The 27237-nt window shown below is 41.7% G+C and overlaps 1 protein-coding gene across 14 annotated transcripts in view; it reads right to left on the bottom strand.

Annotated features, from left to right (window-relative positions):
• The window catches only part of NPAS3 (neuronal PAS domain protein 3), an 868305-nt gene that overhangs the window by 6337 nt on the left and 834731 nt on the right, over positions 1-27237 (bottom strand). For 11 of the 14 annotated variants that reach the window (XM_009427633.5, XM_054666461.2, XM_054666466.2 and 8 more), the window contains 4 exons: positions 22951-23144; positions 18928-19034; positions 3761-3908; positions 210-334 (listed from right to left, as the gene is read on the bottom strand). In XM_009427633.5, the coding sequence (XP_009425908.4) occupies positions 210-334; positions 3761-3908; positions 18928-19034; positions 22951-23144 (574 nt within the window). The remainder of the gene's footprint in view (positions 1-209; positions 335-3760; positions 3909-18927; positions 19035-22950; positions 23145-27237) is intronic. The other 3 variants (XM_054666462.2, XM_054666465.2, XM_054666473.2) reach the window with 1 other exon arrangement.

Below are 27237 nucleotides of genomic sequence, written 5' to 3'. Positions count from 1 at the left end.
ATATAGTACATACAGGTATGTAGTGGTGTACAATTACATATATGTGTGTGTGGAGAGAGGCAGACACTCAGTAATAACTTGATGTGACATATGTCTCTCTGAAATGTGACCAGTTGCTTTGCCTCTGATGATGGCCCTCTGGCTGTTGCCCACCCCCTGCGTGTGGTGGTCAAGCTTCACTGAAGAACATGGAGAAGAAGGAATAATACCTGTAATACCTGAGGTGTCTTTAGAGTCTGACTCAGAGTCGGATGTCTCCGAGGACTCGGAAGTTTTCTCCGGCAGATGGGGGAGCTGTGCGATGTCCATGGGTGTGTCCTTGTACTCAGGATTGCTGTGGAAGGGAGGCACTGGTCAGGAGTGCAGACACCCATTCTGCATGGTTTGTTTGGACCATCTTCTCCCCCACTTCTTTGTCCCAGACTTCTGGAGTTTAGAAAGTTTCAAAGACTAAACATGAAATCATTTCTCAGCTCTTCGTGGGATTTTATGGAAGCTTGGCTTGCATGTGCCAAGGTACAGGTGCACCCTGCTGCAATGATCGAATACCCAAATCCCTGAAAGCCATGGAGAGAAGCTTTTAAATAATCAGGTACCACTGGGGGTCAGGAAACTGTGCTGCTTGACAGTACACCTGGGGGAAGGGAGGATGAGAAATACTCTCGACAATTCATTCCCATGTCTCCTGGTGTGTCGTGTCTTCTCTTGGGCTCCTAATGAGTCCATGGCCTCAGTACCTTTGTGTTGGGCCCTTGATGTAGCTTCTCAGCCGCTCAGATGGCTCCCACGCTATTGGTGGGGCAGCAGAGCCTTTGGTGCCTATCTGACAGATGCACAGGTGCACCTTGGGATGCATGGATTATGGCTACCGAACTGTCAACACACCCATTACAATCACATTTTCATCTGCTCATGTGGTGTACACCTGTGGCTTGTTAGCTGGAAATCTGATTGCAGTGGGGAGAGTCCCAGTGTGAAAGAGGCCCTAACAGAAGGGATCTAACCTCACTTGCACAAATGTGCTTAATTTTTGTTCTATTTTTAGTTTGGAAACAAGGCTCTTTTGGAAGAGAGAGCATGTTGAGACAGTTTGACCTGTCTTCTGGAAATGCCACTCCAAGGCCACCTGATGGATGAGGAGAGTAGGCTCCTGTAATCTGAAGGCACAAGGAAATCCTCCTGCTTCAAAATGGGAAATGCCTCTTCTATTTTTCCATGATGGCTAGCCAAGCAGAGACTTAAAATTGATGATTACTGACTCATTGGCTAATCTCTAGTGAAATTCCTATAGTAAAGAGTGACTGTTTCAGTAACTACTCTAAAACTGCAAATGTTCCTGGGAGGGGTAATTCACTAAAATGGATTATCAGGCATTTACTCCTTCGTGTGAATTAGCTTCAGCAGCAAAGCTTTCTCTAGATAATCAGATGAGACTAATGGTGGGAAGGTGGACTCCGTCTCTGAATACTCTGAGTCTATAATTCTGTTAAGTATCACGAGGGAATGGGAAGAAGACTGGAGGAGCAGTAGTTTCAGAACAGGGAAGGACAAGCCTGGATTGGGGCCTGGGTGCAAGGGTTCTGGGAAGGAAGAAGTGATGTGAAAGTATTGCTCAGGGAAGAATAATAGACAAGAATGTGGGAAAGAAAACCAAACTTCTGTAGCTGCTATATTGCCAGGGCCACATCATTTTCTTACTAGAGCTTTACCCTATAGAGGTGATACCAGTAAATGGCTGTCTTGGTGGAGTTTCCCCTGCTAAAGCCCATCTACTTTAGTCTTCTTTGGGGGCTCACAGATCACTTGCCCTACAATTTACAGTCCTTTATCATTGACTTCAGGGAGGGTTTTTAGGTCAGCTGAAACAGGTCTTCTATGCCTGAGATTGAAGCTTTTGAGGTTGAAGACTGGTCTTTGATACCTAAACTTCCTTCCTATCCATATGGGATTTGATGGAATAGAATCACCAAAGCTCATGAGTTTGTACCATCGGATCCTAGGCTAGATCAATGGTATTCAGAGACTGATTGCTTAGCTCTTCTTACTCCCTGCATTTGTGGGCAGAGGAGGAAGTCAAGAGGCTGATGAGGCAGTAAGAAAGATCCAGATAGGAAGAAATCTCACAGAATGGGAGTAACAACCACATAGATGACTTCAGTACCTATGTTTCATCAACATGGGAGCCAGACACTGCTAGCCCTAGGGTGCCTGTTTCCAGCGTTTAATTCTTACTGGTGATGGGTCTCCTTGTCACAATATCATTTTGCCTAGCAAAAGAATGTCAGTGCCACAAGACCTTATTCTATTTTCTGTCTGGCATGTGAGTTTTTATAACTACCTGCATTCCCTATAGTAATTATTCCATAAAACTCTATGTACAAAGATTCCTTGATATCAGAACTCATCTTGAACACATCACAAACACGGGGGAGACTTTGCACGGAAATCAGGCCTTAGAGAAAGCCACATTCAATACACATACTTTTACCTTTAGAGAGAATTAATGTAGAGCAGAAGAGGTCAAAAAAAGGAAATAGAAAGTAGATAAATGAAGACTCTTTTAAGTGGTGCACATTAAGGCCCTCTCTAGAGCAATAATCATTAGTGTCTGATTGATATGCTGTTGGTAGCAAGCACATTCATGCCTTCAAGTCATCACCAAAGTATGTGAACACACTCTGAAGGGCCAGTGTGCTGATGAGCCATGGTTGTTAGCTTCCCAGCTCCATTTGGCTGTCTCAAAGAAAAATGGGATTCAGGTACTCCCTGTCTAAATTATCAGCCAAAGGGCACCAACTTCCATTCACAAGACCTATTGGAAATTTTCCTACTCAGACCATGTGTGGGCTCTGCTTGGTGGCTTTAGGCCAGGAGAAGCCAAAGACCAGAATGATGGGGGTGGGAGTGAGCCAGGCCAAGTGCTGTGATAGTTTCACACCAGGATTGGTGGAGAACTTCCCAGAAAGCCTGCCCCCAAACTCAAGATGGCCCAATCTGTGGGTCTTGGTTACTTTTCTGCTAGTTTGAATCCAAAGGAAGAATGTAGACTGGGAAGGGGAGAGAAATGGTGTCTCACACCGGAATTTAGGAAGCAGTTGAGCTTGGGCTTACTTGAAGATAGACTGTTAAGGACACATTTTAAGAGCAGTAAAGCTTGCCAAAGATCACAAAGCAGTGGGCCAAAAAAAAAAAAAAAAAAAAAAAAATTGCCTTCAAACAATACACCGCTATTGTTTGATTCCAGCAAAGCAACTCACCTTGTTTACCAAAACTTTAATGCCCAGGAAGTCAAACCCTATGTAATATGCTAAGGGCATCAAAGGGAAGAAATATAAGAGGAATATAATGTTCCCTGTCGCTTTTCTCCCACTCTGTTTTACTTCATTTCCACAAGAACTGGAGTGTGTGAGTGTGTGTGCTGGGGAAGAGGAGATGCCTTTTGAATGCTTCAGCTGTAGGCTGAAGTCTATATTATTCTGGCCTAAGCATTTGTGGGAAAACCAAAGCAACTTCTGCAGAGATGCCCAAATGTTGACAGACCAAGAATGATTGGAAATCTTGAAATCTTTCCTGCAAGTCCCTTCCAACATAGTTTGATCTTCTCACATTTATTTGAATCTTGTGGAAAGAACAGCAGAATTGCCATGAAATTCCACACCAGGTACTGTCAAAAGATAATATTCACAACATGTCGGCTATTAACCATAGTGCTGCATATTTTATAACTAGGACAGAAATAGAAAAGAAGTAGAAAATATACCTAAGAAGGTAATTCACCCAGATGATATTCTTTTCATTTGCGTTCTTGGCATTAATAGCTATGGTGGCACTGGACTGTATCCAAATATATCCTCCGTTCTTCTGCATCCAGCGATAGTACTTTGTCACACACTGACCCTTATTCAGCACTGGGGAAAAAAAACAAAACAGAGGCATTGTATTAAGACTGGGATCAAATAATTTTTTTTTTTTATCTCTGCAAAACCTTAAGCCTAAAAATGGGAGGACCTACAGCAAGCCAGGGTGACCCTCTGGATGCTTAATATAGAATGCCATTAGTAGGACAAATGAAATCAATTCAGTGGAGCGGCAGCTCTGGAGCCAGGGTTACTGGCATTTGTAGCAAGACGTTATTCCGTTTTGGGCAGCCATGGTGTGAAAAGAATAAAAGGACTACAAATCTTTTTGGCTCACAGAACACCTAATGCGGTGTGGATATTGTCAATGGATTTGACATCAGATGGTAAGAAAGGCAAATTTGTATGTGATTTATTCATAGCTTTGAGGTAGGCCTCTTTGAGATTCTGGATATTTGAATGGTTCCAAAGATGCTTTACCCCTCGTCTTTGATCATTTCTCCTCCGTGTGAGCAATCTCAACCCGCGTCCTTAAATGTCTGTTCCTTTTGATCTTGTCTAACAGAATTTATAGTCCTCGGATGAACTAAATTTACACTGGTCAGTCGGGGGAGATTCTGGTGAGACTTCGCTGAATGTTGGAACAAAATAAATTCCCCAGTGGAGTCAGAGAGAAACACTGGCCTGAGGGAGGCACAGAATTGACTTGGCTGGAGCCAAACAGAGTGACAGCTCCACACAGACTCTGAAATATGGCCCCAAATGAAGGAACAAGTAAAAACAATCAGTAATGTGAAGCGGTGCCATTAAATACCCACTGAAAGAGAGCTTTAAAATGCAGATGTTAAAAATGATACTTGAACCAAAATCTCGCCAAGCTGAAATTGATTTGATTTGTATCTGGGTACTCCTGAGCTAGTAAAAGGGGAAAGCACAGTAAATCATCCCCTGAAATAAAGTGCTGTGGATGGGAATGGTTTAAAAGGGTGCCGGAAATGTGGAAAACCTGCTGTTATTACTTGGCTGCGGATCGCAGCAACTCGGCGCCCCGCGAAAGCTCACCGGCTGGCTGGCCACTAGAGGGCAGTGTGCACTCATCTACGTCGCCCACTTTTGGCATGTCCTTGTCTCCGTCTGCTAAAATGAAAAACCTCTAACTGCTGTAATAAATTTGGCTAAATTAGCTGCTAAATGGTTATCTCAAGTAATATGTATTTGCATTAATCATCTTGCTCTAAACCAGAACAAGCCAGAGTCCTAAAGACGTAGTAAATTCATATTGTCCATTTAATTACGGCTAATAAGTGCTTCATATACAATAGTTTCATGAAGTACATTTAGATTTTTTTTTTTTTTTTTTTTTGGAGGCGGGTGGATGGGTGTGAAGGGAAGTCACTTTGGAAAAGAGCTGTGTTTAAGGCTGTGGAAGCTCTTCTCATCTTGTCCTGAGCCACTCTTCCTGGCTCTGAAAGTGCCACATCCAACTATTACATCCATAAACATATAAACTTTGAAGGTTTTCTTCCATTCTCCTTTTTTTTTCTCACAGCACACTAACGGGACCGTTGTAAAATTTGGTAATTATGTCTTAACTGTTACTTGAAAAAGCCTCACTTTGATGAGTGTTTCAAATCATAACAAGTTTCATTCTGAAACTCCTCACCAGTTTAGGGTGTTTTGAAGGCCCGGAACTGTCACCTTCTCTTGGTGGCGTGGCTCCACAGGTTGCATTGTACTCTCCTTTTGTAGGCAATTGTAAGTTCTGCCATTCTGCATGCATGGCTTCCCAGGCTACAAAACTGCGTGGTGAAGCTGAAAGCAGTAAAATACTAACTCTGCCATACAGCTCTTCTGTCAAACCATTGTTGCATGCAACAAGATGTGCTTTTATTCAAATCCTCTCAACCTGGTTAACTATTAATAGAGGAACGATGGGTTATATAATTCTGTCCACTATTTTCACAGAGAAAACTTACAGCACCCCAATCAGTGGTTGGGGGTATAATTCTGTCTGCTTTGTGTCTGGAATGAGGAATAATTCCAAATGGTTCTAGTATGTTTAACAAAGGCAAAGAGACTAAGAAGCCCCTTTTTTAGAATCACATGGAGAATACATTGAGATGGCAGGCCAGATCAGCACAGCCTGCCTGGGAGTTCTAGACTAGAATTTGACCAAAAGCAGGCAAAATTTTAAAAAGAATTATCTCCATTTTACAAAGTATACAAAAGGGGCAAAGGGATAAAGGAGTTATAATATCAAATTAGAATCTGCAGAATCAATGTAAAGATCACCCCCTCCTTCCTGATAATACTTTCTCTTAATAAAATCCCAATTTGGAAATGGATATCCAGCCAAACGTTTGGCCTCCCCAGTGGTCTGCACGTATGTGTAGCGAAGGGGGCTGAAAGGCTTCTTTGCTAAGGGACCGTATGGTGTCATCTTTTTGAATTACAGTAGGATGACTCTGGGTCTACCTAAATGGATCTGTGTTTCCTGAGAAGATAAATCCAGCACTCATTTGTTAGGGCCCATGAATATAATAATACAGCTTTCTTTATCACCCAGGCCAAGGGTCAGCTAGCAAGAGAGGAGAGCTAAATATGAGAGAGGCAGGACGGGTGACTTCTGATGTGAGGAGGTATCTGTAAAAAGACTGAAGGGGAAGGGAATGGCTCAAGGCTTCCTTGGGGAGTCGGGGAGCCACGTGATAGCCCTTGACTTCCTGTGGTGAATACCACAAAGCAGGTTCGGGAGCCCACCGTGGGCGGCTGAAGAGGACGAGTTTGACTGACCTGTGGTTTTACCCTGGGCCAGTCTGACAGGCAGAATTCCTAAAGGGTAGGCAATCTCACTTGGTCTTTCCTAGGGATTGGTGTTTTCTGAATGAGACCCCCAAGCGCCAGTGGGAATCTGGATAACTACAGATACGGTGCAGAGTTAGGACAACATGTTTACCAAAATATCACCCGAGTTGCTTTTGGTTTGCAACAGATCTTGTAAAAGAAATCATAATGTTTGGGAGGCCAAGGTGGATGGATCACTTGAGGCCGGGAGTTCGAGACTAGCCTGGCCCACATGGTGAGACCCTGCCTCTACTAAAAATCCAAAAATGAGCCAGGTGTGGTGGTGTGCACTCGTAATCCCAGCTGTGAGGGAGGCTGAGGCACAAAAATCGCTTGAGCCTAGGAGGCGGAGGTTGCGGTGAGCTGAGATTGCACCACTGAACTCCAGCCTGGGTGACAAAGCGAGACTCTGGCTCGAAAAAAGAAATCATAATGGAATTTAGCTTCTTTAAAAAATGAAAAAGAAATACCTTTTGCTTGGGCCTCCAGAATATAAATTTATGACTTTGGGATGAAGCTTCTTTCCTTGAAAAAAAAAAAAAAAAAAAAAGTCCTACTGGCAAATCAGTTGGATCATTCCAGCTGCGCCAGAGGCAGGATCTGACAGCTTTTCCTGAACTCATGTGGTCCTAATCAGCTCAAGAAGAAAAGCCACCTTGGTGCCAGTTTGAAAGAGATTTTTAGTGTGTAATAAATTAGAGAACTTGAAAAACACAGAAAAAACTTTTTTGATTCTCTTCAATCCAGTGGCTGTTGTTTTTTATTGTCAAGTTTTAGGTTTAAGCAGTGAGAAAGGAGAGAATATTTGAATAAGTTTATTTCATAAAATTCCTTTTGCGGGAATAACAAAAATAAGCACCACGTGAGTTACTTGATATGAAAGTCCTTAAAAAGATAGTTAATTGTCCCTTGAAAAGAGAGAGATACTTATCACACCAATGAGCTTAGGAGTAAAGTCATAACCATGTCTACAAACTACAAAGGGAAAGGAACAGAGGGAGAGGAACTAGAGAGAGAGATTCTAATTTGAATATCACATCCTTGTCATATGGTCTAGGTACCTCTAACATGTAACCTGGCATCTTTTCTTTGGTTTATTCCAAAGTTTACTTTCTACTCTCCAAAATTTTTGGGCTGAGCAACCTGTGTGTCTCTCGCTGAATTCACTGATCGTGTCAAAGCATCTCTAGAATTATGTCTTTAAAGTTGTACTCTAGTAATTACTTTTAGTTTGAGGATCCCAAAACTTTTAAATGACCTCTTCTTAGATTTGACAAAGTAAACCTGAAGACATAGAGAGGATAAATACACTTGCATAGGTTAGCTTAGAATCTTGAAAGGTCCCAGACGTAACTGGGAACATCTCTGCTAGCACACAAGAACATGTTCCTTGCTCCTCTGAAGCCCAGGGTGTAACCAGTTGCTTTTGGCTGTTGTTGCTCGAAGGGAAACCAGGAGGCTCTTCTTGGCACCATCCCACCCTCCAAGTTATAGGAGCTTTAGAGTTATAAGCTGTGCTCTTCAGAGGACAGAGGTAACCTTCCACTTGTGAGAAGAATACTATAGAGATGAACTGGGAGAGATTTAAATCCTCCTGGTTGAACTGCTTCAGCTTTGCTTAGCTAACAATTACAATACCATGAGTAAGTGTGTCTTTGGCTGTTGAAGTCAAAATATTAATACCACGTACCTCTAACTGTGAAGGAAGCTGCAAATACAGTTCAATCAAAAGAAAATTGTGGAGTGCTTACATTTTAGAACATGTGACCTTTTACATCAAACACAGGTTTCCCCTGCCCGCCCCCCACCCCCACCAAGACTGGATGCTAAGTTTTATTGAATATCTTTTTAAAATGTCACCTGGTCTCTTGGTTTGAGCTTAGTGGTTGGCCTATAAGAAATGTACTGCTTAGAATAATTCTTCTCCCTGCAAATCTGATGAACTTTTTCCTGAGGCACACATCCGTGGCCCTGCACACAGTTACCAACAGAGGGATTTCAGTTTTCCTTGGGAAAACTTTGTCCACAGACACAGACTGATGACTGAAAGGACATAAAGGAAGCCAGTGTCTGTGGCAGGAACATAATTCTGGTAGTAAATCAAAACAAATCAGTACAAGTTTGCCTTCAGAAATATGGAGAAAAAAAGAGAACGTGGTCTCTTCCTGTTGGGCTGTTCTACAAAATCAAAGCCAAAGATTCTAAATAGTGAGTTAGTTGTGTCATAAGAAGAAGGAAGCAGTCTAATTCAGTTTGAAGAGGAGATGAAGAACACATATCAAAAGCGGTCTTTTAGCAAAGTGTCTCACAAAAGGACATTTTAGTGGTTTGCATATGCATTAAAAAGCTGCAAGACATGGTGCATTCAGGTAAGTATAGAATAAATAGGAAATGGTGAGATCATCGGAGATTCCACCCTTCACATTCACACAGCCGAACAAAGAGCTTCATTATCGTCATGGCGATAGGAGGACGCATCTGTGGCGCCATTCACCCCCTCCTGGAGGTACCTTCATCAGTGGCCGCGGAGAACGGAGAGCAGGTGCCTTCTGCTACAAACTCAAAAATTATTTTTGAATTCACTAGAGTGTGTATGTGTGTGTGTAAGTGAGGGGGGTGTGCTAGAATCACACTTTCTACTTAATACCACAGTTGGGTGCTTAGCTGTAGCCACTGGTTCCCTTTCTACATTCACAAAACTGGCAGATGAAACATGAAAAAGAATACTGACTCTTTAATCTCTGCTTCTCCACCTAAGGCCCAAGGCAGGCTGACAGGGAACTTCATTCTGGAAACAGGACTTTCTTTCTTTCTTTCTTTTTCTTTCTTTCTTTTTTTTTTTTTTTTTAATTCTGGATTACTTTTTCTTTGGCTTTTGAAAACTGGGCTATAGGGGAATGAACCTGACATAGACTTAAAACAAGAACAAGTTTCCTTATCTAAAAAGTTACAGTCCTTGAGGCTTACAGGAAGGTCATTTTCAAAACCCACAGGAGAAACACAATTATAGCCAGAAACTGCATTAAGTGCTTTATTTACTCGCAAAAGAGACAGTTTTTCATTTAGAACTGCTCATAGGATCAACCGAGGCTTTGATGCTGTGCAGACTTTTCTATAGATTTTGCAATTAGTGAGCTAGATGTCTTAAATAGCAGGCATCCAGAAATTGGTTTTTAGGTTTTTTTTTTTTTTTGTAAATCTGTATGCTGAGCAATATTTGGTAGAATTGAAAGATATTTGATACTTACTGTGAGTTATGAGCTTAAGGACAGAAGACCTGTAGATGTTTTGTGAATGAGTATGCATCATCTATGGATTTTCCCCCCTAATACGCTAATGACAGGCCCTGCTTGAATTGCTATCTGTGTGATTTACAACCTCAGGGGAGGCTTTTTCCTATACACTGCCAATTGATAGATATTTATTGACTGTTAATATTGAATCATGCAGAAAACTTTTCATTGATTTAGAATGCGTCAATTTGTTAAGCTTAAAAAATAAATTCCCCTTTTCTTCATGATAATGTACTGAATTGGAGAACAAGGCTTTTAAACACTGTTAGTGTTCTAGGACAAGGAGAATCAAAATAATTGTTGGCATGAGGGACATCTGAGATCACAGTATTTTACGAGCTGTTTTCAGTCTGACCAGGGAGTTTCAGTCCCACTCATTCATTCCCTTCTCAACCTAAAATAGTTAAGGATAGAGTATTTTTTTTTAGGACCTATACCTTCTCTTTTGGGGGGGAATTTGTTATATAAATGAGAAGCGGTGAACTCCTCAACATGGAATTAAAAAAATTAAGGCTAGGAACTGAGGACAATGGTGGATTTATTCATTCAATCCATTTTTTTTTGAGTGCCTACTCTGTGCTAGTCACTGGGGGATATCAGAGTGTGCAAAATGTGTCACAGGCCTGTCCTACGTTAGTCTCCATCAGTCTTGATAATTGCATTCCCCTAGTCAGTGATTGGTTTAGGTTTGGAATATGATGAGACACTGGGCAATGAAACTCAAGTGGAAGTCTCTACTGTGAGAGGTTGTTGAAAAAGTTTTATTCACTCTGGAAAGAGGGATTTACCTCTACTTGCCTTTGAATGAGAAAGAGATGCTTATCAGTCATTTTCACTAATAAGTTTACAACAGTGACAACTGTATGGCACGTGGTATGTAGGTCTATGAAAGCGCAAAGGGGGTCTGACTTGGGCTGGGTGCATTCTTCACCTCCCTTTAACAATTAAGTGTTATCAAGTACCGAAGCAGTTAATCTGATTAGGGCATAGGCAGAAGTGAAAACAGACAAAAGGGATGATGTGGACCTTATACTCAGATTTATTTTGTCTCTGGTGGACCCTGTGCTTCTGGAGGCAATCATTTTATTAACTCCACTAAACATCTTTAAAAAGAAATACATGAGTAGTGAGGCACAGGTATATAAAAACTAGTGTTTCAGAAAGTCAGAAACATTTCCAGGATCCCAGATAAATTCCATTTGTTCATCTGTTATGTAGATTTTTAGAAATCCAAGTACTTTATTGTGAAAACATAGATTTTTCCATGTAGCAGTCATTGTTGGTCGTCTGCTCAACAGCTGTTCTGCCACTTCCTTCTGGATAACAAAAGTCTGATTTTGGGTTTTATGTTTGATGGCCTCCTCCTAAATCCCAGGAGAATAAACCTCGATTGTTTAAGCCAGATACAGTAATTCTACCCGCTTGCCAGTGAGTGGCTTAGGCTTGGGCACTCGACACATGGGACTGTGAGACACAAGAGGCTTCTCCCTGCTGTGGGGTGGTGGGGAAGCGCTTCTGGAAATGTTTTCTGTGAGCTCCAAAATGAACACAAAACATCGACTGACCCCTTCCGCACTTTGGACATTGCCCTATGAGGAACTGATGATGGGGATGCTATCTTGATCTTTTGATCAAGTCTTTTGATCATGAAGAGAAAGTTAAGTCATTTTTACTGGGATTTTCTGTTACTTGTAACCAGGTGCATTCTAGTTGATATGCCCCACCAAAAGTTCTAGGAAGCCAGAGAAGATGTGGGAGTTCATGAAGAGATTTGAATGACCTGATCTTTAGTTAACCCTGCATGTATGGGAAAACTGTTGCATGTTAGACACATACATGAATTAAATCCTATGCCACTCATTTAACTTAAAAAAAGTTTGATGTTTTTTGAGATATGTGAGGTATCATTGAATGTTTTCAGGAAACAATTTAAAAAATAGTTTGTATAAGATTGAGAACACGATGCCATTATAAGAAGTAATGGAATTGATTTTATTTAGGTTAACTGATTTAGGTTAAAATGGATGACTCAGAAGTATTGATTTTTTTTTTTTTTTTTTTTTTTTTTTTGAGATGGAGTCTCACTCTGTCACCCAGGCTGGAGTGCAGTGGCATGATCTTGGCTCACTGCAAGCTCCACCTCCCGGGTTCACACCATTCTCCTGTCTCAGCCTCCCGAGTAGCTGGGATTACAGGCACCCGCCACCATGCCCAGCTAATTTTTGTATTTTTTAGTAGAGATGGGGTTTCACTGTGTTGGCCAGGCTGGTCTGGAACTCCTGACCTTGTGGATCCACCCGCCTTGGCCTCCCAAAGTGCTGGGATTACAAGCATGAGCCACCATGCCCGGCCAGAAGTATCGATTTTTTTTTCTTCTTCTGATCGTGCCTTATAAGAGCAATGGGTTATTTTTTGTTGAATACAAGGTTTTAAAAAAACTATAATAAAAGCAGCTACTAGGCTGGGCGCAGTGGCTCATGCCTGTAATCCCAGCCCTTTGGGAGGCCCAGGTAGGTGGATCACCTGAGGTTGGGAGCTCCAGACCAGCCTGACCAACATGGAGAAACCCCGTCCCTACTAAAAATACAAAATTAGCCGGGCGTGGTGGCGCATGCCTGTAATCCCAGCTACTCGGGAGGCTGAGGCAGGAGAATCGCTTGAACTCGGGAGGCGGAGGTTGTGGTGAGCCGAGATCGTGCCGTTGTACTCCAGCCTGGGCAACAAGAGTGAAACTCTGTCTCAAAAAAAATAAATAAATAAAAATAAATAAATAAATAAAAATAACAATAAAAAAATAAAAGCAGCTACTAATTGAAATAATAATGAGAAGCTTGCGAATCCATGTGAGAATTTTATTAGAATTTGTCAGTCAAATCAAAGTTCTGGCTTGCTCTCTGGGGAGACAGAAAAGATCATGTGTTTGTGTTCTATGTCTCTCCTGTGCTCTTCCAAGCCTGCAATGCCTTAGACCACTCCTCCATCTCTCTTGCCATCCTCTTTCAAAGTCCAGGGAAAATCTGCCTCCCCTGGGGCTTTTTCTCCATCCTCCCCTTAGTTGCTTTCACCTCTGGGGTTTCTGTGTTTTGTCTGCACATCTTAACAGACCTCATTTCATACTAGCTATTCAGAATTGGCTGTTTCATGCTGCCTTCTCTATTAGTATGTAAGCTCCTCGAAGGTGGACACCATACCTCAGTTGCTTTTGAAACCTCACAGCAATGACACAGGCTTTGCATTAGTAAGTGCTCACAAATGTTAGATAAACTTGAATAGGAAAAAACGACTGCTCATATTCACTCATACAGTCAAGTACACAGGAAAGTATTCGCCCAAGGGAAAAAAACGGTAAGATCTTTTGCTTACTAGGTTGGATATTAGTACTATGTATACTCCGTTAAATTTTTCCTGTTGATATTTAAAACTTTACATCTTTGTAAAGAAGTCAGCTTCTTAATCCTATTCTTGTTTCATTGGAATACTGATCGAGTACCCTGAGAGTTATTTCACTACTCACCTTTTGCTACTGTTGTCAGAATTCATCCAATTTGAGAGGAAAAGAAAACCCTTCAGATACTCAGTTTGTATTTACTGCTTACGTCATGTAAAATAGTGCCGTCTGAATACTAGTATGGTCTGTACTTTTCAAGCTTTCACATGAATACGAGTCAGCTGGGGATCTTGCTAACTGCAGATTCTGATTGGGGAAGGCCTTAAAATGTGCGTCTCTGAGTTCCCAGGGGGTGCTGACACCGCTGCCCCACTGATGCACAGTGTAGTAAGCACAGCAGGGATGCGCCGCTGGAGCTCAACCCTCTTGCTGGTCTCTGTCTCTGTGCTTGCCTGCCCATGGACTTGAAAAGCCAAAACAAGCACTGTCTCCCTGCCGGTACCCCCCCCCCCACAACCCCCCCCCCAAAAAAGTAAGACAAAATAATAGAAATTCATCCCTGCATAAAAACCTGCCTTTATCTTGCCTCCTTGTGACGGTTTTTTCGGTTAATGGCCAGGCACACGATGAAGGCTGACTTGGCTTCTGAAGAAAGTCAGACATGGTAGCTATTACATGCATTTCCTTTCATGGGAATTTTCATATTCATATGGTAGAAGGGGAACACTTACTTGCTCTGGGAAAAGTCCAGCCAATGACCAGGTTGCAGCTAAATCCCTGAAGACCCACCCCTGAAGAAAGGCTGAGATCAGAAAACAGAAAAAAGTCCCCCGTGCTATCTGCATTTGGCCCACCCATCACACTTTCCACCTTTTCTCTTTCCTTCACTTGCAGCTTCCGTTTTTGTGTGCAGTGGCTGCATACCCAAACCAACAATTAAATTTCCCCTTTGTTTGTGTGGCAGATGACAAATGCATGGAGGACATCTTGTGTTGCCTAGGCAGGCAGGGCACTTATTTGATTGATGCTCGGTTGTGGAAAAAAATGAGCTGGGAAGGAATTACAATGGAGGGCCTGCAGACTGGAAGGGGATATACTAATTAGTCCTGCATTAAGCAGTCTGCTTGCATTTGGCGATGAGACGCCTTCAGGAGGGAAGTGTAGGGGTTATTGATGCAAAACAGCATGGAATGCATTATATCAGGTAGCTGCATATTAGTTTTCTTAGAAAGTATAGAAGTTTGTAATTAAGAAATAAACACTTAAGCTACTTTTTTTTTTTTTTTTTTAAAAAAAAACAACCCCCAAGTATGTTGGATAGGCCATGCTTTTTAACTGCATATGATCTCAAAGGCAATCTGAAGTCCTTCTGTCTTTCTGAAATAACTCTTCCAGAGTTTTCTGAGACTGGGTCAGGTGCTAGGAAGGAAAAAACTGCCACCACACCTACAGTCTCTGGCTCCTTTTCTCTGAAATCCCACAGCTCCAGAGCCTTGAGCCTCCCTGGTGGAGCAGAACATCATAAAGAGAAAGGAAGTTTTCCCCTAGGCCACTCTTTAAGGTTTTAGAAAGTTGTTGCTGATTGGACCCACAAAGAACCCTAGGGATATCTCGAGGCAAATTCAGCTCCTTCTCTAGACAAAGGGCTGGATTAAATGGGAATAAAGAACAGTGCAAAGCATGCATCTCTGTTTGGTTTAGCACTCCATTTTTGGGGGGCTACAGGCAGAAGTAGAGTGGTAGATGGTTGCACTGAAACGTCTCATAATTGAAGAGCCACACAGACACCATAAGTAACTGGAGTGTGTAACTGTGGGAAGCTGTGAGTGATCATCTCCCAAGCCAGTACCTCCTGAGCAATGGAGAACTGGAGGGAGGGAGGAAGAGGTGAAGATGCCCCAATAATTACTAATGTGAATGGCTTAAAATTCTAACCTTTAAATGTTGATTTGACCTGAATAATTGGTGAAATTGGTTTTAAATGAAAGAAATCACAGACGTCTTTGGTCACAGTGTGAAAGAAGGGGCCCTAGAACTCCCTAGGCTTTAGAGTTCCAGTGTAGTTTCACTAACATACCATGTTGGCGTCAATAATGTGATTCTTACTGATTCTTTCTGTTGAAATCCAGTGAACTATCAGTCATCTCATGTTAACTTAGTGGAAGAGTAGATGCTCTAAAGTTCTTGGTTCAATTTATCAGAGTTGTAATCCTGGTACAGCTGATATTCCTCTTTACTTTTCTTATTCTAGAGACAAGTTCATTTATGGATTTACAGATGCCTAGGCAAGGAAAAAAGATATAAGTGATAAAGATAGTATTTTTAGTTATCAAAGACTATTAAGTCTTTTAAAAAAAATGTTTTATCAAACTGGGGCATAAGACAGATATTAAAAAATCAGAAATATTACCAGATGACTACAACCTATCTTTCAGGACAGAACCAGGAATTGTGCCAATAGCTCTAGGAAGAAAAACTAAATAGTTAATGTGGTTTATTTTTTAACCATCCCTTTGTTTTAGAATTCTATCTTATTCTTGACCTGATTCTATGTCGCCATGACCTTCTCCTGCCAAGAAGGCACAGTTGAGGCATCCTTCAGTAATAGCCTAGGGCTTTGGAAAAGCAAGATGCTGTGCTGGCTTTTTGCCTTTTCTTCCAGTGTTTACACAACCAAGACTTATTACATGGTCTGTCATTTTGTTACTGGGCTGGCTTTGGTTTGAGAATTAGGTAAACATCAGACATTCCATCACACAATTTTAGACTCAATCTTACTTTATAATGATGTTAATGTTTATTGTACAAAGCGAGATGCATTTGTATATTTTAGCATTTTATTTCAGTCACAGAATGCAAAACCTGACACTGGAATCAGTTTGATTTTTTTGTGTGTGTGATTGAAGATATTAAGCACTACAAGAACGCTGAAATTTCAATCTGATTAGGATCAAACTTCTTCAGGATCAAAACACTCTTTTTCCTCCCCCTACAGTTTTACTAATTGTGTGCTACTTGACATTGTGGAGTTATTCCACAGCATGATAGCTAAATATGTGAAGTGTATTTTACTATGCAGGATTATCAGCTCATTCTATTTGTTTTTCATGTGTTTAAGGTTATTAAAAGAACTCAAAATTAGAAGTCATGTGTATGAGTTAAAAGAATGAACCCAATCATTGTTAGTAGGCTGAATCATAAAGCAATAGCCGGTATGTCAATATCAAGTAATGAAAAAAATCAGAATTTGAAAGCATACCTTCTCTGTTTATTAGTTGGCAAGATACCAGAAAAATTAGGAGAATAGCACAATAGTGAATGGTGGAGTGGTTTATTTTCAGCACTCTCAAATTATTCTGGGTACGGAAAATGAGATAAAAGTAAATCGGAAAGAAAGGCATCAAACATATTTGTTGGAGACCTTCGCTTAATGGGGAGAAATGAACTGCCCTCGCTCACTGTTCCTGAGGAATTGTGTTTCTTCAAGCTGTAAATCAAATCCCAGAGAGATAGCATGATGCATGATGTTTTCCAAATAATAACTGAGGAAGACAAAGTTCATTTCTTTTTGTCAGCCTCAGGTTTCTGAATTTAGACCTTAATTAAGATTCCAAAATGAGAAGGCATCTCCCTCTGCACACATGGTCTATGACAGTGTCCTCAAAACAATATATTCCTTTGTGAAGTCTGGATCTCTAGCCTGTATTATTCCAAAAATATATCCGTGGCTTCTTCCAAAGATCCTGATTTTTTTCTCCATTTTCTCTAAACTCTGAGCAACAAAGAACCTGATGTTTCTTTTCAGGAAACCACATCATTTTTTCCCCCAATTAATTGAAGAGCCATCTGCTTCTACGATACACAACACCCATTCATTCTCAGCAACAAGTGTGTTCCCTAAATCCCTGGTGTGCAATATCAAGACACACACACTCCGTATTGGGAGTAGAATCTGCTGTCTTGCAGGCAGGCTCTTTCCAGAGACGTGGTATATACAGATTCTGACACTGAACTTGGTTCCATGTCAGTGTTGCTAACGCAGGGTTAAAAACACAGTACAGGATGTTCATACTTTGAGGTGCTGGCTAGCTCAACATCTCCATGTTTCTGAGTTCGAAATGAAGAAATAATTGCAAAGGGCAGGAAAGATAAGAAATAGCTCTCTTTGACCAAGATAAGAAAGGGGAGAGGAGGTAAATACAGAGGCCACTTGGCTGGCTTTTTCTGTATAAATGCTTCAACTTTAGGCTGTACCATCTCATTTGTGGCACCTTGCATGTACAGCCGTGTGTTGTTTAATGATGGGGATACATTCTAAGAAATGCATCACTAGGGTATTTCATCATTGTGTGGATACCACAGAGTGCACTTACATAAACCTAGATGGTGTAGCCTACTACACACTTGGGCTATATGGTATAGGCTAATGCTCCTAGACCAAAAGCTGTACAGCATGTTACTCTACTGAATACTGGTAGGCAACTGTAACACAGTGGTAAGTATTTGTATATCTAAACACAGAAAAGGTACAGTAAAAATGCAGTATTATAATCTCATGGGACCACCATCATATATGTGGTAGGTAGTTGACCAAAACATGGCTAAGTGGCATGTGACTGTATTTAAATTCAGAGGTCTGAACTGGGGTTAGAACCTTCCAGGGACATGGATAGGGGGTGGGGGAGACTCATCTTCAGGAAGAATCTCCTGAATGGTCATATAAAGGACCTCTGGTCAGAAGAGGGCCACCAGATCAGTGCTCTAGTCAGACCCCTTCCATGGACAGTGCGAACAGCCAGGGCGGTTGGATGCGGGGTCCTGCATGGTTCTGCTGGCGTGTTGCTGGAGCCAGCCACACCACTGATGCTCCTGCTTTGCTCACATGCACAGAAGGTCTTTTGGAGTTCAGCCTGTGGCTCAGGGGCTGGGAGCCATATTCAAAGAGCTGAGATAAGTTTCTGTTCCCCAGGAGTTGGGGGATGGAGATACCTACTCTTCTGAATAACTCTCTTTCCAGAAACAGCGAAAACACTGTCTTCGAGAGCTGCTGTGTCCACACAACATTTTCTCTAAACAACGTGCTCTGCCCCATCTCCCTGGCTTCCCCTCACCCCAGTTTTGTGGCTGGTCAAATAGGCATTTTTATAAGGCTGTGGCTTATTTGAACTTGTCTTCTCCCACGTGTACTTTGAAACTGAGACCACAAATTTCAGAGTGGAAGTTGTTCTCCAGAAAATGAAAGGGTCAAGGTAGCACTTAAGACAAAGGTTTCCCCACCACTTTATAGGAGAGACAGCAAAAGACACCACAGAATTCTGGGTGAGTGCCTAAAGATCCAGCAATTTCTCTAGGCCTGAGGTCCAACTTTCAATCTAATTCTAACACGCGTTGAAATGATTTATGTCTCACTTTTTCTCACTGCACACTGACAGTCATCTGAAATGTACACAGGAAAGATGAAGGGAAAAATCAGCACTGAAACCAAACAAGCCTCAGAGATTGCTGACACCAGCCAGGGTTATTCCCCCACACAGGAGGTACTTACAGTCCAAGTGACTGTGCCTGATGCCCTCCACGTCTTCAGCATGGATGAAGTGGTAGCATCTCTTCCCTACGATATCTACAGGGGTCAGATCCATATAATCACTAATCCTACAAAGAGAAGAACACAGGCTGGAATTCAGAAAGGAGGAAATATAAAGAAACTGTCAAATAACTTAGAAACAGTTCTACTGACACATTTCATCATACTACTGTACCTGTGAGGAGGTGGCACTGTGAGGGAAACCCTTTATACGTAAGATTATTTCTTTAACACATAACAGTCTTTTTTCAAAAGTAGGAAATGCGTTAGATCAAGCGATTGTGTTTCAATAATTAGATAGGTTTTTCTCTTTCTTTGGCATTAAGAATGCACATTTAGACAACATAATTTCATGAAATTATTGAGAATCAGTAACAATGCAAGATCCTCATTACAGGCCAAGATAATTCAAGGTTACATAATAAAATAAAAACATGTTATGTTTATACCAAATGATTAGAGACACCTTTCATTTAAACAGATTGGTCTTCTATTGGGTATTTCCATGAAAAAGGGCTTCAGCAGCTTCTTGGCACAAAGTCCAAATTGGCATTTCAAGGGATATAATTTAAATGCTGAGACATACAGATGCCTGGGGGTATTATCTTTTTTAGTCTTAGTCATTTGGGAGCTCGGCTTTCACTCCTGGCCCTTTTAACTGGTACTTTGTGGTGGATTCCACACAAAAACTTTTAAACCATTTCAGCAGCTCTTCCAGGCTTGTGCTCGACAGTACGTGTGTGTAAAAGCCTCTGTCACTGACTGTCCAGACGTCGATGTCCTCAGGCAGAGCATGGAAAAATAGAGCCCAAATTGGAAACCATGTTGGGGGAATCCGCCTGGTTTACACAAACATGTCAAAATGCTTGTTACCCTCTGTATTACCAAGTGCAGATTCCTTTTGGTCAGTCCAAAGTGGAATATATTTTTTGTTTAATTTATTCTCTTTACTCTTCATGTGTTTTTTTTTAATGACTTAACAGCATATGGTCTATTGAAATATGAAGTAAATCTTTAGAAATGACACATTTAAGAAACACATGTGATCATTGTTGGAGAGTTTTCTGGCCCCCAAGGCAGGGAAATAAGAAAGAAAAACAAACAAAAAAAGAAACATAATTAAAATATATTACCCATCGAGTGAATTTCTCAGTGTCTAGCAATTCAAATAATATTTTTGGCCAAACTAGGACTTTAGGTAAGATAAGATTAACTGGGGAAATAAAAAGGAGGGTTTTCTAAGGATTTCATGGGTTTCAGGTATGACACAGATTAGTCGGTGTTTTCTTAAAACCATTAGCTATCTTCCAAGCACAGTTACACCCCCTTTCTGCAAATGAGGGAACAAGGATGTCATTAAAAGACCCTCCCTCACTGGTGTTTCTGAAATTTGCCAGCTCCTCTGAAAGCATTAGATGTCGGCTTTGCCTGAGGCCGTCCTTGGGAATGCAGAGAAGAATGGTCTGCAGAGTCAAGGAGCAAGCCTTAGTTTCTAGTTAACAATTCCCTAATTAAATAATAAACCCCAGGAAAAAGCCACTCCATTCTTCAGGGAAGGCATTTCTTTAGTTTATTCTTTTCTTGAATTAAATCCTTAAAAAACGATCCAAGCCCTTCTCTGTACCAGAGCCTGTTACTGTGGTGAATGCGACTAGCCCGGCATTTGAGGGTCTCTTAACACATATCTCGAAAGCACCAGACCAGTTGGATGACCTACACCAGGATCAGAATCCTGATGGCACCTTTTACTCTGAGACTCAGTTTCTTCTTCTGTAAAACAATCCAAAAGGTTGGTGAGGGGGGATGAATGAATGGAATGAAATTAACATAGCATAGTGCCTGGCACACAATATGCTTTTCCTCAGATCAAATATGCAATTACCTTTCATACAGGTATGTTTCATAATTACTATCATCTGTAGACGGGAAATAATGCTGTATTGTATTGGCTAATAAAGGGGACTGTGAAAAGCTTTTTTTTTTTTTTTTTTTAAGAGGAAGAAAAACGCCAAAAGCAGGTCACAGAAAATGATCTCAATTACTAGAGTGGCACCATGAGGCACTCGGGTCCATGGAGCTTGTCAAAAGAATTAATGAGTTGATCACAGGAATGAAAATTAAGTGATGTTTTGGGATAGGACAATCATTGGAAGTTTGGTAAATAAGACGAAGCCCTGTTCTTTGGAGGGAGAGGTGGCTGGTAGCTAAATCAAGGGAGCTGATGTGTGCTTTCAAAAAAGCAAAGCCACAGTCCATCCTCTGATTTGATGTCTGTCTTCCCTGGTTGGATCTCCTTCTCCAGCATTCTACATTTTTAATTAGAGAAGAAATAGCTTTGTGGGCTGTAACTTGGTTCTTTCATGGGTACATATGTATGAAAAGTCCCCCTCAGAGGTTATTCTTTCTGGTCATTTGCCATTCAGTCTGACTTCTGAAGAAAAAGAAGAGACTCCAGGAGACTCCACAGGATGTAGCTAACTACATGGGCTTTTGAATCTCTTGGCTGAGGATGAGACAGTCAACGTTTCTCTCTTAGCTGAAATTGCCCAAAGGCAATGGAGACAGCAGCAGCACCTGCCTCACAGGACTGTCCTAAAGCTTAAGTGAAATTGTGCAGGTGATGAGCTTTGCACACGCCCCATGTGTAGTAAGTGATCAGTAAACGCCAGCCATCTTTATTAGGACCTGCCAACTCCAGCGAATCATTCTGGCTAACGCATGTTTCCTGGTGTTCTGTGGCCCTTCCAGAATACCTCAGACATACCCACGATGTCACGATCATAAACATTTTAATAAATGCCAACAAAATTTGAAATGCAGATTCAGAGTTTCTTATCAAATAACAGCAACAGGTTCATGAGATCTTCCACCCTATTGAACACTCATAGCTCAGGTGGGTATCTTTTTCCCAAGGTGAATTATTTCCTTTGAATCAGGTCCTGTTCAGAAATGATAGGCAGTTTCCAACTTGATCTCAACATCTTCAGCGCTTCCCAGTGGACTGAATGCAGGGGCTATCTTCTTGGTTAGTCTCCGGAGAGGTCAGTTCCCCAAGTCACTTGACCATTCTGATCTTCAGTTTCTCCTCTGAAGGCACTTGCAGGGCTCAGTGAATAAGCCTGACAATAGCGCTGCAAAAGCATCCTCCCCAAATTGACGCAGTATTTCTCCCTGTGGCACCCGGGGAAGGATAGTATCGCCAGAGCTTCCTTCCCACACCTGGTATGTGGGCGGCTCCTCTCCACTGCCCTCCCTGCACCCCATGGTTTCCTCTTCCAATCAGTCTGATAATGGGCTGCTGACTTCTAGGTGAAAGGTCTGAAGGGGCAATGTCCCATTTCCTTGTCCCTTGCTTTGTGCTTAATGGAAAAAGCGAACTTTTTAACAAGAGGCTAAAAAGTCCTTTTATAAAAGCTTAGTCTTGAGGAAGAACTGCCAACTCATTTGTATGATGAGTCATCTTTTTCTTAATTTATAAAAGTGAAATCCTTAGGATGACAAAGTTTTATTTAATAGCTTTGTAAATTTCTTTTTCATCCTTTTTCCTCTGTGGACCTCAGATTCTCATTTGTTCTTTCCATGCTTAGCGTCTGTGTCAACACTGACCACCATGAGGCCAGGCCCTCGAATTAGGCAGAAGTGGGTCCCGATGAGGCATCAGGCAATACATTTTACTGCATCATTTTGCCAATGGCATCTAAGCCCTGCTCTCTCCTTGGGTTCTCAGCCAAAATGGACCTTCTTTATAGCATATGGATGTCTGGGTATCCCGATTCATTTAATTGTTGTCCCTAACGTAAATCAGGGCAGCAATGTAAATTTTAAATAAAAAGCATGTTTGGTGTCAGTCCAAGTGGCCATTAAAAACAAGATCAGGATTTAGAATGAACCTCACTGGGAGAGTACCATCCTTCAGACGGCTGAAACACAACCCTCACCAATGTGCAACGTGCAACAGGGCAAATGAAAACAAAAACAAAGTACCTATTTTCACAGTAAATGATATTGAGGTCCATATTTACTCGAGTGACGAACATATGGCAGTCAATTCTGACTTCATTGATCGTAGGGGGAGGCAAGGCATGCGCAACAACCACGAGACCCATGATTTGGCTGGGGACGGTCCTCCCGTGGGACAGCGACACTCTCAGGCGTAGCCGGCCTGTTATGTGAATCACCTGTAAAACAACATTAAGTACAGGACACCAGTCAAATTTACATCCCAGATATAACAGCATTTCTTTTGAGAAATGCAAAATTACATCTGGAACAACCAACATTAGCTTGTATCTTCTGTAATCATAATGGCTGTCGGCATGCCCTCAGTGTCCTTGTGGCAAGAGACAAAAAGGAAATAGTATTATTACATTCCAGGCGTTCCTCAAGGCAGCATTCTTATGGTGCTGTTGCTATTTTTTTAAGGACTTTTTTTTCACATTAAGGGAAAACTCATAACCAAATAAAATAACCAACAAGTTGAGCACTGAGCTGCAAAAGGAAACATGTGCATTATTAGCCCTTATTAATGGACGACATCTGTCTCTCTCCAGGTCTGTACTTGAGTGGGATTACATGGCCATCTCCTTTCAGATGTGTGGCTCTGAGCCCTCCTTCGTTCAGGGGTTGATATTGTAAAAGGCCAAAGGCTCCAATGAATAAAACACTCAGTGGCAATGACATGAATGGGTTCTTTCAAGGATAGATATTTCCTGTTATGCAGCACTGAGTTCCCAGTGGTACAGTGATTTATTGCAGTGCCCTATGGGGTTGATGGTCAGAGGACTTTGGCCCATGATTTGTCCCTGGAGCTCATACTAAAGTAGGGTCAGGAAGACTTGAACCATCTTAGTGGCAGCTCAGAGGTATTTGCCTGGAAATAAGAGGGAAAATATTGGGCTGTAATTTTCGGTTTCTTGGCCAAAATAGTCCAGGCCACCCGGAACCAAGCAAACTTTGCATATAAACTGCACATAGAAGAGCCATAGTGACAACTTCCTCAAATGATGCTCTGGGGAAACAAAATCATAAAAGGGTAAAAATTAGGCAGGATTTGTGCCACTATGCCTTAGGTTGCAGAAGGAAGGGCTGGGTGGGGGTGTGCGTGCACACATGTGCATGTCAACTCTAGCTGTGTTCCCACGACCCTGCTACAGTGTGGGGAATCCTCCAAAGCCAAGTCATAGAGGTAACTGCCATGATTCACAGTACCATGGAGCTCAGTTTAGTGGCTGAGTGTCCATATGTGCTTTGCCGCTCCAAATGCATCACTGAGTGCCATGCTATCTTTTGAGATTCTGCTTTTCCTCCTTTGCTATAAGGAACTGGAGTGGGAAGTAGGTCTCGTGCCTCCCAGGAACAATATGATCTCGCGTCTGCTCTCCTTCCCAGGGGCTCCACTGGCAATTCCTTTTCCATTTTATTTTTGTTTCTTTTAAGTTACTTGGTTTTCCAATAGTGGGCCCACACTACTGTCAGTCAGGAAGCAGGATCAAAGCTTACAGGGCTGCCCTTCAGAGTTCTAGCTGCTTCAGCTAATACCTTTTCCCTGTCACCCTTCACGTTGGTGCCCACAGCTGTGGATCTGGAAGCACCAATAAGGAGGATTATTTAGGTTATTTCAGCAGCAGCTTTTCGACCACCCACATTTGAAGTTGACTAAATTCATACTTAATGCACCTTTGCTTTAAGCTTTGGTCAGATGAGCTACTTTATGAATATTTGAAGATGTTCCTAGAGGCAAGGATGCTAAAACACCATCACAGACACACGTTTGTGCAAGACCTCATTAACTAATAAAGAAATAGCTAAAAGAAATGGGATTAACTTCACAGGAGGGGTGTTAACAGTCCCTGGTCCTCCTCCCAGCTAGGCTTACATAGATGCTCATTTATCATTATCTGTCTTGTTTTATCAGGAACACTCAGCTTCTTGGAAAGACACAGATCTATAAATGCTCAGGAAAACACACATCCAGAAATGATATGCTAAATAAATCCCCACTTGGTATTCTATTCCAAAGCAATTTAAAGGCGTCTGGGTTGGAAAACATTTGGGGAAGGCAGACAGGCTACCGGGAGGGAGCTGTCAGCATGTCAGATTGACCTGGCCTCTGATCTCCAGCTTTGCCTGTGGCCATCATGGTACTGAAGGGGGTCAAAGTTGGGTCCAGTAGGAGTCTATTGAAGGGGGTCAAAGTTGGGTCCAGTAAGAGTCTCAACTCGCAATTTTCTGATTCCGTTACCACGGGCAAGTCACGCAGCCTCTCTGTGTCTCAATTTCCTTTTCTGTGAAATGGAGATAACAGTGACTATAAACTGTAAAGAATTCTACACATTTTATTATTACGTCTCTGTTTGCCTTTAAAAATATCGACCAGTAAGGACAAGGACCAAGTATTAATTTGGTGTTGTTCAAAAGCCTAATTAGTGACTGACTATTTTAAAGGATCATAAAATTTCACATTTGGAAGAAAATTTGGGAGGGTCTATCTTCGCTCCTTTCCCTTTTTATTTTCAGGTGAAGAAGGAGGCTCCAGACGGCTCATCCCTGTCTAAAGTCACCTAGCTTGTAAATGGCAAATAGTGCCTGGAACTATGTTTCCATGTCTTGTTTAAGAGTCACTTCAACTTAGTTATACCTGTGTGCATATTCACATTGAATGAAACATTAGAAATAGATACCACATGCCAATTTTTTTTTTTTTTTTTTTTGAGATGGAGTCTCGCTCTGTCGCCCAGGCTGGAGTTTAGTGGCGTGATCTCGGCTCACTGCAAGCTCCGCCTCTCAGGTTCACGCCATTCTCCTGCCTCAGCCTCCTGAGTAGCTGGGACCACAGGCCCCGCCACCATGCCCACCTAATTTTTTTGTATTTTTAGTAGAGACGGGGTTTCACCATGTTAGCCAGGATGGTCTCAATCTCCTGATCTCGTGATCCTCCTGCCTCGGCCTCCCAAAGTGCTGGGATTACAAGCATGAGCCACAGCGCCCGGCCACCAGATGCCAGTTTATTAAGTAAACTGTATATGAACTTTTGAAAAGATTTCATTTATAACTAGAAGCTCAAGTTATTTGAAAAATCTTTGAGAAGTAATATAAACTAAAAAGAAAACTAAGAAAATTACCAAAGCAGTAACTAAATAGTTGTCAAGAAATGTCAAAGAACAATCAGAGGGTGTGTTTGTCTGTCTGTGTGTATGTGTGGGTTTGAGGGAGGGTGGAATTGAAGAGAAGGGATATCTGTTAGATCCCACAATTTTTAGGTTTAAATTAACATATTTTTTCCAAATTCATTTCATAATGCCAACAGAGCTTTTTTTCCTCAGGTGACAGGTTATGTTCAAATTTCAGAAACATGTCTGACAGCATGTATCCAAACATGTAGATCGCTGAATTTTTCATTTTATAGTTGCCTTTAAGGCCTGAGATGTACAGAAAAGAATATCGTCAAGATGGCCTGGGTTCAAATCCTAGCTCTGGCACTTAATAGCCGCGCAACTGTGATACTAAGACAATTGAAATGACTTGCTTTGTTTCCAGGTTAGTATATCAAAGATTTAAAACCTAGTACAAAAAAATAAGTATGTTGCAAAGATGTTTTGTTTTGTTTTGAGATGGAGTCTTACTCTGCAGTCCAGGCTGGAGTGCAGTGGTGTGATCTCGGCTCACTGCAACCACCGTCTCCCAGGTTCAAGCAGTTCTCCTGCCTCAGCCTCCCGAGTTGCTGGGATTACAGGCATGCACCACCATGCACAGCTAATTTTTGTATTTTTAGTAGAGACTGGGTTTTACCATGTTGGCCAGGCTGGTCCTGAACTCCTGACCTCAATTGATATGCCCGCCTCGGCCTCCCAAAGTGCTGGGATTACTGTGCCTGGCAGTTCTTTTTTTCTGAATGAAGTTAACAAAAGGTATTTTCCTGGTTCCTTAGTTTCTAAGACACATAATCTATGAGGGACCTTGCTAGGTGCCAGGAAGCTGACCAAGGTAAATCAAATGTAAATCTGTCCTCAAAGAGTTTACAGACTGTAAGTTGGGGGAAGACATCTATAATTATTTCTAATATTGCCATAAGAGGGAGATGATTCAGTATCTGATCAAGAAAGGGGGTTTTGATCCTGGTTATGTGACAGAGTCACTTGCGAAGCTTTGTTAACATGTGAATTCCCAGACTCTATCCCCCAGAGTTCTAATTTGATAGGATTGGGTTACAGTCCAGCATTTGTTTGCATTTTAAAGCTTCAGAGGTGATACTAACTACCTGAGAATATCTGG

Source organism: Pan troglodytes, chromosome 15 (assembly GCF_028858775.2).
Source record: "Pan troglodytes isolate AG18354 chromosome 15, NHGRI_mPanTro3-v2.0_pri, whole genome shotgun sequence".
Classification (NCBI taxonomy): domain Eukaryota; kingdom Metazoa; phylum Chordata; class Mammalia; order Primates; family Hominidae; genus Pan; species Pan troglodytes.
The sequence above is the reverse complement of the archived record's forward strand: the minus strand, read 5'-3'. Positions and strand labels throughout refer to the sequence as shown.